This window comes from Taudactylus pleione, unplaced genomic scaffold (genome assembly GCF_031769625.1).
Source record: "Taudactylus pleione unplaced genomic scaffold, aTauple2 ptg001623l, whole genome shotgun sequence".
Taxonomy (NCBI): domain Eukaryota; kingdom Metazoa; phylum Chordata; class Amphibia; order Anura; family Myobatrachidae; genus Taudactylus; species Taudactylus pleione.
The window spans coordinates 343,938-358,996 of NW_028286020.1; the positions used below are offsets into that span (position 1 = coordinate 343,938).

The window sequence follows — 15,059 nt, forward strand, 5'->3', positions numbered from 1 at the left end:
CCTCCTTGCTCCTCCTACTGCCTCTCCCAGCCTGCCTCCTTGCTCCTCCTACTGCCTCCCCCAGCCTGCCTCCTTGCTCCTCCTACTGCCTCTCCCAGTCTGCCCCCTCATTCCTACTTCTGTCTCTCCCAGCCTGCACTCTCGCTCCTCCTACTGCCTCTCCCAGCCTGCCTCCTCGCTCCTCCTACTGCCTCTCCAAGTCTGCCTCCTTGCTCCTCCTACTGCCTCTCCCAGCCTGCCTCCTTGCTCCTCCTACTGCCTCTCCCAGCCTGCCTCCTTGCTCCTCCTACTGCCTCTCCCAGCCTGCCACCTTGCTCCTCCTACTGCCTCTCCCAGTCTGCCCCCTCATTCCTCCTTCTGTCTCTCCCACTCTGCCTCCTTTCTCCTCCTACTGCCTCTCCCAGCCTGCCTCCTTGCTCCTCCTACTGCCTCTCCCAGCCTGCCCCCTCATTCCTCCTACTGCCTCTCCCAGCCTGCCACCTTGCTCCTCCTACTGCCTCTCCCAGCCTGCCACCTTGCTCCTCCTACTGCCTCTCCCAGCCTGCCACCTTGCTCCTCCTACTGCCTCTCCTACTCTGTCCCCTCATTCCTCCTTCTGTCTCTCCCACTCTGCCTCCTTGCTCCTCCTACTGCCTCTCCCAGCCTGCCTCCTTACTCCTCCTTCTGTCTCTCCCAGCCTGCACCCTCGCTCCTCCTACTGCCTCTTCCAGTCTGCCTCCTTGCACCTCCTTCTGTCTCTCCAGCCTGCCTCCTCGCTCCTCCTACTGCCTCTCCCAGCCTGCCTCCTTACTCCTCCTTCTGTCTCTCTAGCCTGCCTCCTCGCTCCTCCTACTGCCTCTCCCAGCCTGCCTCCTTGCTCCTCCTACTGCCTCTCCCAGCCTGCCTCCTTGCTCCTCCTACTGCCTCTCCCAGCCTGCCTCCTTACTCCTCCTTCTGTCTCTCCAGCCTGCCTCCTCGCTCCTCCTACTGCCTCCTTGCTCCTCCTACTGCCTCTCCCAGCCTGCCTCCTTGCTCCTCCTACTGCCTCTCCCAGCCTGCCTCCTTACTCCTCCTTCTGTCTCTCCCAGCCTGCACCCTCGCTCCTCCTACTGCCTCTCCCAGCCTGCCCCCTTACTCCTCCTTCTGACTCTCCAAGACTGCCCCTTGTTCCTCCTGCTGTCTCTCCCAGCCTGCCTCCTTACTCCTCCTTCTGTCTCTCCCAGCCTGCACTCTCGCTCCTCCTACTGCCTCTCCCAGCCTGCCCCCTTACTCCTCCTTCTGACTCTCCAAGCCTGCCCCTTGTTCCTCCTGCTGTCTCTCCCAGCTTGTCCCCACGCTCCTCCTTCTGCCTCTCCAGCCTGCCCCCTCGCTTTTCCTACTGTCCCTAACAGCCTCCCCTTTTGTTTCTCCTTCGGTCTTTCATAGCCTGCCCCCATGCTCCTCCTACTGTCCCTCACAGTATGCCCCCTTGCTACTCCTGTCTCTTACGTTATGCCCCCACGCTCCTCCTAATGTCCCTCACAGCCAACTCCCTCATTCTGTCCTTCATAACCTGCCCCCTCCCTCCTCCTACTGTAACTGTCTTCCCTTTTGCTCCTGCCACCATCCCTCACAGATTGCCACCTCACTCTTCCTACTGTCCCTCACAGGTTACTCACTCACTCTTCCCACAGTCCCTCATACTCTCTCTCACATAGTCTCTCATCCTCATACTCCATTAGATATACAATCATCCTCATTCTCGCACATAGCCCCTTACTCCCATGTTCTCTCACATAGCCCCTCGCTCTCTGGCTCTCTCACATAGCACTTCACTCTCATACATAGCCCCTCACTCTCATACGCTCATACATAACCCCTCGCTCTATCACAAAGCCCCTCATTGCTCACATAACCCCTCGCTCTCAGGCTGGCTCACCTAGCCCCCCGGCTCTCAGGCTGGCTCACACAGCCCCCCGGCTCTCAGGCTCGCTCACACAGCCCCCCGGCTCTCAGGCTCGCTCACACAGCCCCCCGGCTCTCAGGCTCGCTCACACAGCCCCCTGGCTCTCAAACATAGCCTGCTCGTTCTAATGCTCAGCCCTTGCTCTCACAATCACCTTTCCAAAACACCCCACATAATCCCCTCTGCCATCTCATTATACCAATATAACCACCAGTGAATTTTCCATCCCTGACCCACCTGTTATACAGCTTCTCATAGAAGACTTTGTTAGGTAGCATTATGAATACACTGGGCAGTGTCAGCTCCACTACGTAATGGGAGTTACTGATGGCCTTCTCTTGGAATTCGGTCATTTCTATGGCATCTCCCGGCATCACCATCTATACAACAAGATCAATCAGATGCATCACAACCATCGAAGAACCAGCCTAAAGCGCAACTTGCTATAAATTCAGATGAAGTATGTACAATGACAAACTGAATATCCATAATATACAGGATCAGGTAGCTTACACACCTCTTCGTTCTCAAACATGACTCTTCGAGAGGAGAACGGGGAAGGCTCCGGGCGCCTGAAGTCGCACACGTCTTTCAGGGAGTGAGAGGTCCCTTCTTCATCGTCCTGAAATTGCCCATCCACCTCGTCATCCTCCTCTGCTGACACTCGCTCGAGAATGGAGTGCACAGCGATGGGATTGATTTTCAGCACAATCCTTGGAGACGCAAACAGAACACATTCATTTAGTGGGTTATTATGAGGGTGCATTGCTTATTGCAACAAAATACTTAATTTGTCCCCGTATACTTATGTGGGGAGCAGAGAGAAGGGAACTGATGGGATGAGGCGCCAAGACGATGGGTAGAAAGTAAAGGAAAGGAAGAGGGTTGGCGGGGGTAAAGCTGTTTGCGAGTTTGTTATGAAGTTGGGACGCCAGGAAATAGAGGTAATGTAATTTCACAAGATGTAATTTAATGCATGTGACTACTATTGTGACAGTCTTCTGTTTACTACGGAGGATACACCAGCATATGGAAGACAACCAGTATGCACAGTGGTAGGAGCAAATAACCTCTACCTTACAGAGCGTAGTGCCTCAATACTTTATAGACTTTGATAGTTTTAAACAAACTATCAACTTCTTATAATGATAATAATATAGGCAGCAAAATTGAAACCTTGGCCAGTCAAAATTGTCTGAAGTAGTCATGTCTCCATCTACTTCATTGTTCTTCTTCACTACTCTGAGGAACAGGATATCGGGTCCATCACTGTCCTCCTGGAAGGCCCCTGGAGAAGGCAGAAGATAGAAAATGATGACTCATTAATACAGGCTGACTTGCCGTAACGAACAGGATTACTCCAGTGCAAACAACATACCGGTGAGCTCTTTAAACGTAAGTTCCAATTTTAATTGCTCAGGGGAAGAGCCGCCCAGGATCTCTGTCTTAAATGCAACATCTGTGAAGTTTAAGTGCAGGACTTCCTTTTGAAGGGATTTCTTAAACCAGGGACCACGCTCTTGGTCCGATCGCAGGTCCGGAATCGGGAAGCGCACAGCGAGGTGGAGTGAAGGTGCAGAGACCAGCACAGAGGTGCGTGTGTTTGCTGGAGACCGGGAGTCATCCAAGAGAACCTCTGGGAAGTCTTTGTGCTGGAAAATGCCCAAAACAATTGTCCGATATTCACATACACAAAGATATTCTATAGGAATGCCCAAAGTAGAGGTACCGCAGGGAAATAGGACCCACAATTAATATACCAATGTAACAAAACATGTCATTGGGTGATCTCTACGGTAAACCAGGCAGAGCCGGAATAAGACCCTGTGCGGCACTAGGAAAAATGCATTTTGATCCCTATCTCCATCAGTTTCAGAAGAAAAAAAATCAACACTAGCATGGAGTAAGGTGATCTGGGCCCCCTCAGCGTGAGCATTTTACACAATGTATTTAAATACAAAACACTCAAGTTGGACAATATTAAATCTGTATTTCATTTAGTACACAGCAAATAAAAATCCTATATATAAATGGTTTTACAACTATTGGCGCCTTGCATGAAAACCAGCGTCACACGGGCGTATCTGATCATTGGGGTTTTTCCCAGCAGAGACAGTGTCGCCGTTCCTGCTCAGTGTAATGGGATATTCTGAAGTCTCATGTGCCCCGTTGTATGTAACCGGCCTAGCAGTCTATGGGCCTGATTCAGACCCGCTCGCAAGCGCACAGCGCTCGCAAGCAGGTCGATGGTCCCCCACTTCGCATGCACCGCCTCCGGCGTGCACATGCGCGAGCGGCTGAAGTTCAGTCGCTCCGGGGCTCGCTACAAGACGGGGCGGCTGTCGATGGTGAGTGACAGCTCGCCCCGTTTTGTAGGCGGGGGGGGGTGGTTAGGCAAACGCAGGCGTTTACGTAGGAACGCCTGGCGTTTGAAGGCGGACCTACTGACATCACTAGTGATGTCAGTAGTGGACTTCCTGCTCTAAGCAGGAAGTCCACTCAGGCTTGTGGGAGCAGACCCTACCACAGGGTCTCCTCGCAAGCCCGATGGTCGCAATGGTCACGACGGACTCCAGGACGCTTGCACAAGCTGTGGGTCACCCACAGCTTTGCGAGCAGGCTAGAGAAAAAAAAAAACCATGCCCTAATTCAGAGTGAGCGCTCGCCAGCAGCGAGCCGCTCTGAATCAGGCCCTGTGGACGGCACTCTGATAATCCCATGTTGGAACTAATAGTTACATGCAGATCACCATTAAGATCACCACAAGGCTAGATGAATGGAGGCCAGTGTAATTTATACAATGACAATAGTATGCGGCACACTACTGCACATTACACTCACTATTACAAGCTGCCAGTGTGCCTTAGCCATAAGGCTTGAAGGTGCCCTCACCTCTAATTGTAAGTGTAAACTAGCATTCCTTTGTTTGGAACACGTATCCCTTTAGGATTTAATCTTCATATCCAGTCTGAAAGTAACATTTGCATTTAATTTCAGATACAACTACGTAGTATTTAACCATTTTAATTACTGTGTTAGCACAATGATACATAAGGCACCACTGCTCTTATTTATTCTAGATTTAAAGAGGTATTCAAGCATCTATACATCTATAAAGCACCCCCCCCCATTTATTATTGGGACTCCTACCCAATTCTACTGCACAACACTCAACTGTATCCTTCAACAATGTCGACATCATAACGGTCTACAGTGTGGCGTTGACACTTTAACGTATCACCGTTATGACTGCATCCCCAAGTGTATCTACCCTAGAGTGGCTACCAGTTAGTGTCATAATAATAAAAGACCCCATCTCACATTACACTGTGTTCCGTCACTTTGTTACACAGTATCCTATCCGGACACAGCTGCTAATTACCAAACTAATGTGCTTGTTGTAGGAGGTGAAGAGGTGCGAGGTCATCATCTCCACGGGGCCCAGCTTCTGTGCCTGCAGCAGGGAGTTCAGCCTGTCCACAATGGTGATGTCCAGCTCACAGGAGGCAGAAGTCAGCTGGATTTGTAGCTCTGATCTCTGGGGGGCAGAACTCAGCCGCCCAGAACTGCCCTGTAAGAAACGGATTACAGTAAAGATATGGCGCTGTGCGTCAGGATCACAGGGATGGCTGGGACTGACAAATAGTGGGCGTGGAGTAGTAAGGAAACGCCACCATAACTCATATTGTGCAGTAAAAGAGCGACTATAAGCAGACTTTGGTTTCTCTCTGCTATGTGTAGAGAGGCGGAACAGGGGGAGGGAAGGGGTGAGCCAACGTAAACCCAGTACAGTAAGGGCGTTCTGCGGACCTTACATAGAACTTAGAGGTGGAATCAGACGCAGCTACAGTACGCCTGCCAGGAGGCTTAGGGCCTGATTCAGACCCACTCGCGAGCGGCTGTCCGCTCGCAAGTGGGTCGATGTTCTGGACTGAGCATGCGCACGACGGAGGGAGCTCCGTCGTGCGCATGCGCCAGACGCGACGAGCGAAGGAAAGTCCTTCGCTCGTTGTGTTTGATCAAAGGGGGCGTGCTGTCGATGTTGATTGACAGCACGCCCCCTTTGGTAGGCGTGCCGGGGGCGTGCCTCCCTGACGGGGGCGTTCCCACGGGTACGCCTCCTGTCAGAAGCCGGCCCACTGACATCACTAGTGATGTCAGTGGGAGTGATTTTGGCTCTGATAGAGCCAAAATCACTCCGGAGCTTGCGGTCAAGACCATCGCGGCCATCAAACTGCACGCTCGTATAGCCTGTGGGTGGTCACCCACAGCTATACGAGCGTCCAGGAGGACGCTCCATTTTCATGGAGGCCGGCCCTCATTCAGAGCGTGCGCTCTGCTCAGAGCGTACGGCTCTGAATGAGGGCCTTAGTCCCTTGGTGCAAGATGTAGGTGGATCATTAGCACGGGGGCTTGCGCACAGTTGCTATGAAAAGATAATTACATTAAAAAGTGTAGTATTGCCGCTAATGCAGATTACGCTTTAAGGGTATTTTATACCAATATAAGCCATTTGCGTAGGATGCAGCCATCACAGAGAAAATAAAGCGCTTACTACGGCTGTTGTTAAACATTTACTTTTCTGCAGGAAGCGTTACATGACTTCTGTTAATTGAATTTTGAAGAAACTAGTCTCCCACCCATTTGGTATCAGCAGACACTCAACTCAAAACTGCCTCCGCTTCTTCTAATTCTTTGGACACAGTTAGCCAAGGGGCAGCGCAGCGAGCGTTTATTCCACCTCCACTTCCTTACCTGAGCGCCTCTGTTTTCTGAATGTTTATAGTGCAAGTGGACACAGGGTGACGATCGGCTGTCCGGATCTTTATTCAGATCAAATTTCAACAACTGAAACAAAATAAAAAATACTTAAAGACAAATTGCACGTATGGACCTCAATCCTCCTGCGTCAGTGTGACAGGAGAGAACCTAATAGGTGCCTTCATAGTAGCAGTCATAGACAACCATGGCCCTCATTCAGAGCCGTACGCTCTGAGCAGAGCGCACGCTCTGAATGAGGACCGGCCTCCATGAAAATGGAGCGTCCTCCTGGACGCTCGTATAGCTGTGGGTGACCACCCACAGGCTATACGAGCGTGCAGTTTGATGGCCGCGATGGTCGTGACCATCGAAACTGCGAGCCGGAGCCTGCGGTTGAGGTTTTCAACCGCAAGCTCCGGAGTGATTTTGGCTCTATCAGAGCCAAAATCACTCCCACTGACATCACTAGTGATGTCAGTGGGCCGGCTTCTGACGGGAGGCGTTCCCGTGGGAACGCCCCCGTCAGGGAGGCACGCCCTCGGCACGCCTACCAAAGGGGGCGTGCTGTCACTCAACATCGACAGCACGCCCCCTTTGATCAGACACAACGAGCGAAGGACTTTCCTTCGCTCATCGCGTCTGGCGCATGCGCACGACGGAGCTCCCTCCGTCGTGCGCATGCTCAGTCCAGAACATCGACCCACTTGCGAGCGGACAGCCGCTCGCGAGTGGGTCTGAATCAGGCCCCATGTCTGCTATTTATATATCTAGACCTACATACAGTTGTGTATTATGTACAAATGGGCCTGATTCAGCAGGGGACAGAAATGTAGAGCCGCACACAGGGCCTGATTCAGAGCCGGACGCTATTTGCACTCGCTCGTTCAGAAAAAGGGGCCGGATATTTAAATAGAGCGCTCGCTCTTTGCGGACTGTTGATGCCTCTATGTCTGAGTGAGCGAACGAAACATGCGCTCGCTATTTTGTAAAAACGCTCCCTTGCCGTTCGCATCATACGTCATCTCCGCTATTTATTAGATTAATCGAGTACATCGAAAGGCGTCTGAACTGCTCGCAGTGCTTGTGGTTGGATTTTCCTACCGCAATCATGCGAACAGTTCAGGCTAAGAAATAGCCAAGTGACGTGGCCGATGACGCTGCTTTGTTAATTATGCACACCCTTAAAACGCCCGTTTTGACCGTTTGGCACGCCTGCGTTCGGATCTTCACTCCCCGTTTTCAAGTACCTTCCCCTGTTACCACCCACAAACGCCTCATCCTGTCACTAAAATTAGCAGGCACTCGCTATTTTGCGAACACACGATTTCCGATCGCACTGACTGGTTGGCGCATGTGCATTACGACCCATACGCATGCGCAGATGTGCGAACATCGCTCGGAGCGAACGAGCGCCCGCTTACGAGCGGCTCTGAATCAGGCCCACAAACCGATGCTTTGGATACAGTCGACTTAAAGTTCTTACATACTGCAAAAAATTGCTCCATGTGTCCGCATTCAGGCCCTATGTGTTACCAGAGTACTGAAAAATAATATACATCTGCCGACATGCCTGATAAAGACTGTTTACTTTATCCACAATTCTGGACAAAGGATGAACATCACTGCTCTTACCTCTGTGTACTGAGGAGGAATAAACCTGGAATCACTAGGAAAAAGGCACTCTAGGAGCTCGGTTTGTCCGATACAGACATCCGTGCTATAACTCCGCAATCCAGACCTCTGTCGTTGTTCGTGAGATATTTTTATTTCTGTTCCTATGAATCTATCAAAGAAATTAAGATAAGATATTAAGATATAGATTTTTTACATTTATTTTCATGCATAAACAGGGCGTGTTTGGTTGAAGGACAGATGACAAAGTATACAGTAGTAATAAACGTAATGTACTCAGCTTGGGGTGAAGTTACGTATTAAATGACGTACCATATGGATCAGTACTGGGCCACGCTCTTTTTATTAATGACTTTGTAGATGACATAGAATGTAAGGTGTGCATATTTACTAAGGGTACTAAGCGGTGTAGTGTTGTTAACGCAGAATAGGTAATGGCTTCCTATAGTACGACTTACACAAAAAAAAGGCTAACTGGGTCACAACCTGGCAAATGACATTTAGTACGCCATTCAATTAGGTGCGGATTGTGTCCTGGACAGCGAGTCAGCATCGCACCGACATAGCAGACTTCTGCTTGTCCCCCAGAGAGGTGCGCCCAAAAATGTGCAACTTTGCAGCAATTCAGCGGGTCCTATATGGCAAATATTCACGCATCCCTGCATTATGCCCTCTACTTGAATTAAACCCTTAATGTAGATAAATGTTGGGTTGCGCATCTAGGCCATGGTAGCAAATAGGCTGTTTACACATTAAGGGCCTGATTCAGACCCGTTCGCTAGCAAGCGTTCGCTCGTCGCTGGCGATGTTTAGCAATGTGCGCATGCATTGCAGTGCGCGAACTGCTCCGAGCGACCAGGAAGCGTTCGCTCGCCCAGCAAAGACTGCCCAGCAGAGTGAGTGACTGTAGAAGACGTTTGTGGGTGGTGACAGGGGTAGGCCACTAAAAAAGGGGGAGTGGAGGTGTGCCTGAGTGTTTCAACGCCATTTCAGAGGCGTGCATAATTAAAAGGCAGCATCATAGGACACGTCACCTGGTTGAATTTTACACTGAAGTGCTCGCAGTGCTTGTGGTAGGCTATAGTCAACCTCAAGCGCTGCGTTCGCTTCCGATGGTTGCATACACTTCCTGGAGATGACGTGCACAAGTGGGCGTCTTAAGACAGGCTGGTGGGCGTCTGCGCACACAAAGCGATCGCACGCCAAGACTTAGTCTTGCGTGCCGTGCGATCGCCTGCCTTGCTAGGTGTGTTCCGAATTTGCATACGCTGGGTGCGAGCGGACGCATCTAGCGAGCGGGTCTGAATCAGGCCCTAAATGCAATAGAATGGGGAGAAACGGCAATGGAAGACGACTTAGGAATTGTAGGTGACAGAAAATGAAGAAGCAGCACAGTGCCAGGCAGCTGCTGTAAAGCAATACTATTGGTGAGCACATTAAAATGCCCCCAACTTAAAATAACCTTTCTGCATTTTTACTGCAATGAGAACTTTTATTAAATCTACTCTACTGTATGTGTATGATTGTCACAAAATACCTTTTTATATTAGATCAACATGTACTGTAGGTTTGTTGCTCTGCAATAGTCATCTAAGCGTCACGATGTGCGTGTCACCGAACCATGTTCTGTACATCAGCATGCAAAGCACCAATGCAATATGAAGAGGATCATTAATACCTAAGGTGATCAAGTGTGCAGGCCTCTGCGAAAATATTCCGTAACGAGGGAAAGTCGCTTTGTGCAAAGGTCTGCGGATCCAGGGCGTCGATGCGGCTGAAGAAGCTAAGTGACAGGGGCGTCAGTGGGTTAGGGTTGGACGTGGTCTCCGTCGGTGGCAGCGGGTCGATGTGAAGCACTGAGATAGACAATGAGCCCACCAGCATTCTGAATACAAGCTCGGGTCTAGATTCGTCCACACAAACAGATCGGGTTGGCAGTGCTGTAATGCAGAAAGAATTATATTGTATGCGTATTCTCATTTAATAATACACCTAACATATAGCTAATGTATAACAGGCTCTGGGGCTGATTCAGACCCGCTTGCGAGCGCAGGACGCTCGCAAGCGGGTCGATGGTGCCGAATTGCACATGACGGAGGGAGCTCCGTCGTGCGCATGCGCGAGACCCGAATAACGACGGCCAAGCAGTCGTTATGGGTCTCGCACAATAAGGGGCGTGCTGTCGATGGTGAGTGACTGCACGCCCCCTTTGGTGGGCGTGCCGGGGGCATGGCTGCGAGACGGAGGCGTTCCCATGGGAACGCCTACCGTCTGAATCCGGCCCCACTGACATCACTAGTGATGTCAGTCGAAGTGATTTTGGATCTGATCGAGCCAAAATCACTCCATGGCTTGCGGTCACCGAGACCCTACCGCAGGGTCTCGTCGCAAGCCCGATGGTCTTGACCATCGCGACCATCATCATGGACGCTCGCTATAGCTGTGGGTGGAAACCCACAGCTATGCGAGCGTCCATGAGGCCGCTCCAAGTTGAGGGAGGAGGGCCCTGATTCAGAGCGAGCGCTCTGGTCAGAGCGTCCGGCTCTGAATCAGGCCCTCAGTTCAGCTTCTGTGCACATGCATGACTCAATATAGATATTAGCTATGGCAACACACAATGGAGGTGGCTGTAGGAGCTTTGGCACTGTAAGAAGTTGTCATGAAGTCTTGGCTCCCCCCCCCTGCCTTTTATCCTATAGTCTGAAGTCATGGTCACAATACAAATTTCAACAATTGCAAATGGGTAGATAACGGAGTGCTCTAATTAGCTATGTAAAATACACTTTAAAATATTGTTTACACATTATTACAGATATACCTAGAAAGCGCACTCATATAAAGGCTCCCCCCAAAAGTATTTCAAGGGTTCAGGTTCTAAAGCTGCTACAATCTTCTCTTGACAATATCAGCACCAGATCTGATAGTCTGCAGACAAGGCTTCTTTAAGCTCCTTCTCATCATAATGTCCCCCTCCCTAGACAAAATGGTTATTCTCTATTGTGTCATGCCCCAGTGCCTGACATATGGAAAACAGCCAACATTACCCTAATTCAGAAAACAGGAGGTTCAGTAAACATCAAGAATAACCGTCCCATAGCAATTCTCTGTATGCTTTGTACCCTCCTGGAAACGTGTTACCGCTCAATATATCTACAGAATCTCACCCATATACTGTATCATGCTCACAAGATGCCTTCTGCAAAGGCCACAACAGCACCGCCATGGTCCTCCTCAAACTAGCACCGCCATGGTCCTCCTCAAACTAGCACCGCCATGGTCCTCCTCAAACTAGCACCGCCATGGTCCTCCTCAAACTAGCACCGCCATGGTCCTCCTCAAGCTAGCACCGCCATGGTCCTCCTCAAGCTAGCACCGTCATGGTCCTCCTCAAACTAGCACCGCCATGGTCCTCCTCAAGCTAGCACCACCATGGTCCTCCTCAAGCTAGCACCACCATGGTCCTCCTCAAGCTAGCACCACCATGGTCCTCCTCAAGCTAGCACCGCCATGGTCCTCCTCAAGCTAGCACCGCCATGGTCCTCCTCAAGCTAGCACCGCCATGGTCCTCCTCAAGCTAGCACCGCCATGGTCCTCCTCAAACTAGCACCGCCATGGTCCTCCACAAACTAGCACCGCCACGGTCCTCAATTAAATCTGTACTTCCCAGGACAAACAGGTGCTGGTTTCATTGATTTCACAAAGGTACTGGATTTGGTGACACACCCTTCTGCCTGATAAATGACCAGCCCTTGGTTTGTTGCAGATGTAACAGTTCGGCCTGAAAGCTGCCTGATAAGTAACAGACTGTACATTCCAACTTCTCCTCCATTCATGTTAGAGTTCCCCTGAGAACAATCTGGGGTCCCTGGCTTCTCACAGTCTTCATTAAGAGCTTGCTGCTCTATGGCGTATCATGCTCTAAGTTGATGAGCTAGTCATTTATCACAATAAATATACTGCAAACATAAACCACATTCTTACCATTGATCTTCGGAATATATAGATATGGACACCAGAGAAAAAAACTTGTCCTTATCAAGAACAAGACATACTCTGCAAGTCCATAAACGCAAAGCTATGACCTTACCTCCTCAGGTGGACAAGCTACGGCACAAGTCTTCCTGTTCCCAGCCCATGGCTATAACTCAGTCACTCATCTCAACCTCAAAATCTTCCCTTCATAACTGGGACACATGCTATAGTGTTTTTCTGCTGCCTCAGAATGTCAAGCACCATTGTCAACTCTCTTAAAATGTCCCAACCGCTCTACCTACTGACTTCCAGCTTTTGGTGTGCTCACTGGTCACGTCATCAGACCAGGCCTCCCCCATCCCTTGTCTCTCTGTCGCTTTCACATCATATCTCATAACAATTACAATCTAAAAAAACAAGAACCTCTTCACATTCCTATATTCAACACCAACAGGGATGCATCAAGCTCCTCATGTAATGGTGTACTAAATATTGGAACTTCGTGCCAATACGTGAAACGTCAATCAATGCCAGGTTTAATTGGTGTCGCCGTGAGCATTTGTACATAAAGGTCTTTGAACCTGCCTAATCCATCATCTCCCTCTGGCCTCATTATAGGAAGCTATCTCCTCTCTCACCCTTCACGTCTCGCATTCACCTTTTCAACTGTTTTGAGTCTCTTGCATCTGCCCACCATAGGGCAAATATAATAGGGTTTGGGATTCTGAAAGTCCGAAGATTTCGGAAAGTTTACAGGTAAATGTAAAGTGGCAATGCTTAGCAAGGTAAACCCCAGTTGGTTTTGCCTTACTGAATATTGCCGCTTTATAATTTATCTGCTAACTCGACGAAATCTCTGGACTTTCAGAACCCAGCACGCTATTCTGACGTTTGTCGCATGGTGCGCAGATGCGAGACATAAACCGTTCAAATGACTAATGCGAGACGTGGAGTGTGTTTGTTGTATTGTATTTTATATATCAAATTTTATTTCTTTTCATATTTTTAAACAGACTGTTAAAACGGTTTTACTCGAGGACTTGTGTTTTACTTTGAAACGATGCAATTTTTTGAGAATCATTTTGTTTTTCCTCCATGCCGTGCTTGTATAGAAGTTCTGCTACACACCCAGTAAACATAAGTATGTGAATAAATATATGCGACTTACAGGTTCTCCTTAGGCAGTTTTGGTTCATGCTGGGTTTGAAAGAAGCCCCTCGTGCAACGGTCTCTTCCAGCCTGAGGTGCTCATGATAGTCACCCCACGTCGTCTGCAAATAAAAACACAAAGCAAAACACCGATACAAGTCTGGAATAAAATATGATAAAAGCAACCTGTAATGTTTTCTTTATGGAACTGCAACCGGTACAAGAAAATGCACCCACTACTAATAGACCTGTTCAGGCTACAAGCAGTCGCATAGGTTTCCCCCTTTTCCCTTTCTCAGGGGTCTTGCTCATTTTGTGGTTGTGCCAAGTGTGCCAAGTCTCCAATCAAATTAGACAGAGCACCAATGAGGTCACACCTGAATGTGGTTACATTGTTAGGGCATCTGATTAAGACAGACAGTTTACTTCCATGGCACCCCGGGTATGCTCGGGGAGGCTATCAGCATCCGGGTCCCGCAGTGTGTAACTCGTTATGAAGGCCTCCAGTACCCTCCGCTGACATCACCTGCCAGGTCCATATTTAGGGCAATTAGCCTTAAGTTACAGTGCTACTAGCTCCTGGTCTCTCTGGATTACCATTGAACGATTCCTCGCTACTTCAGTCTCACGGTGTCCCGGCCTGTCTGTGCTTCGATCATCCTGCTCCCATGTCATGCTGCTGTGCGGCTCTACTGTGTCCTGGCCTGTCTGTGCTTAGATTATCCTACTGTAGGGTTTACGCTACTGTGCAGCTCCGCTGCGTCCAGGCCTGTCTGTGCTTGGACCGTCCAGCTGCAGGGTCGCGCTGCTGTGCGGCTCCATGGCGTCCCGGCCTATCAGTGCTTAGATCATCAAGCTGCAGGGTCACAATGCTGTGCGGCTCCACCGTGTCCCGGCCTGTCTGTGCTTGGATCATCCAGCTGCAGGGTCACGCTGCTGTGCGGCTCCATGGCGCCCCGGCCTGTCAGTGCTTAGATCATCAAGCTGCAGGGTCACACTGCTGTGCGGCTCCATGGTGCCCCGGCCTGTCAGTGCGTGGATCATCCAAGCTGCAGGGTCACGCTGCTGTGCGGCTCCATGGCGCCCCGGCCTGTCAGTGCTTAGATCATCAAGCTGCAGGGTCACGCTGCTGTGCGGTTCCAATGAATCCCAGCCTGTGTGTGCTTGGATCGTCCAGCTGCAGGGTCACGCTGCTGTGCGGCTCCATGGCGTCCCGGCCTATCAGTGCTTAGATCATCAAGCTGCAGGGTCACGCTGCTGTGCGGCTCTATGGCGCCCCGGTCTATCAGTGCTTAGATCATCAAGCTGCAGGGTCACGCTGCTGTGCGGCTCCATGGCGCCCCGGCCTGTCAGTGCATAGATCATCAAGCTGCAGGGTCACGCTGCTGTGCGGCTCCAATGAATCCCAGCCTGTGTGTGCTTGGATCATCCAGCTGCAGGGTCACGCTGCTGTGCGGCTCCATGGCGTCCCGGCCTATCAGTGCTTAGATCATCAAGCTGCAGGGTCACGCTGCTGTGCGGCTCTATGGCGCCCCGGCCTATCAGTGCTTAGATCATCAAGCTGCAGGGTCACGCTGCTGTGCGGCTCCATGGCGCCCCGGCCTGTCAGTGCATAGATCAT

The 15,059-nt window shown here is 50.4% G+C and overlaps 1 protein-coding gene across 4 annotated transcripts in view; it reads right to left on the bottom strand.

Annotated features, from left to right (window-relative positions):
* Nucleotides 1-15,059, bottom strand: part of ATG2B (autophagy related 2B) — a 106,146-nt gene that overhangs the window by 64,339 nt on the left and 26,748 nt on the right. For all 4 annotated transcript variants that reach the window (XM_088464257.1, XM_088464256.1, XM_088464255.1 and 1 more), the window contains exons 11-19: nucleotides 13,458-13,560; nucleotides 9,996-10,257; nucleotides 8,318-8,468; nucleotides 6,680-6,772; nucleotides 5,307-5,495; nucleotides 3,303-3,576; nucleotides 3,101-3,212; nucleotides 2,442-2,637; nucleotides 2,162-2,304 (exon numbers count right to left, since the gene is read on the bottom strand). In XM_088464257.1, the coding sequence (XP_088320383.1) occupies nucleotides 2,162-2,304; nucleotides 2,442-2,637; nucleotides 3,101-3,212; nucleotides 3,303-3,576; nucleotides 5,307-5,495; nucleotides 6,680-6,772; nucleotides 8,318-8,468; nucleotides 9,996-10,257; nucleotides 13,458-13,560 (1,523 nt within the window). The remainder of the gene's footprint in view (nucleotides 1-2,161; nucleotides 2,305-2,441; nucleotides 2,638-3,100; nucleotides 3,213-3,302; nucleotides 3,577-5,306; nucleotides 5,496-6,679; nucleotides 6,773-8,317; nucleotides 8,469-9,995; nucleotides 10,258-13,457; nucleotides 13,561-15,059) is intronic.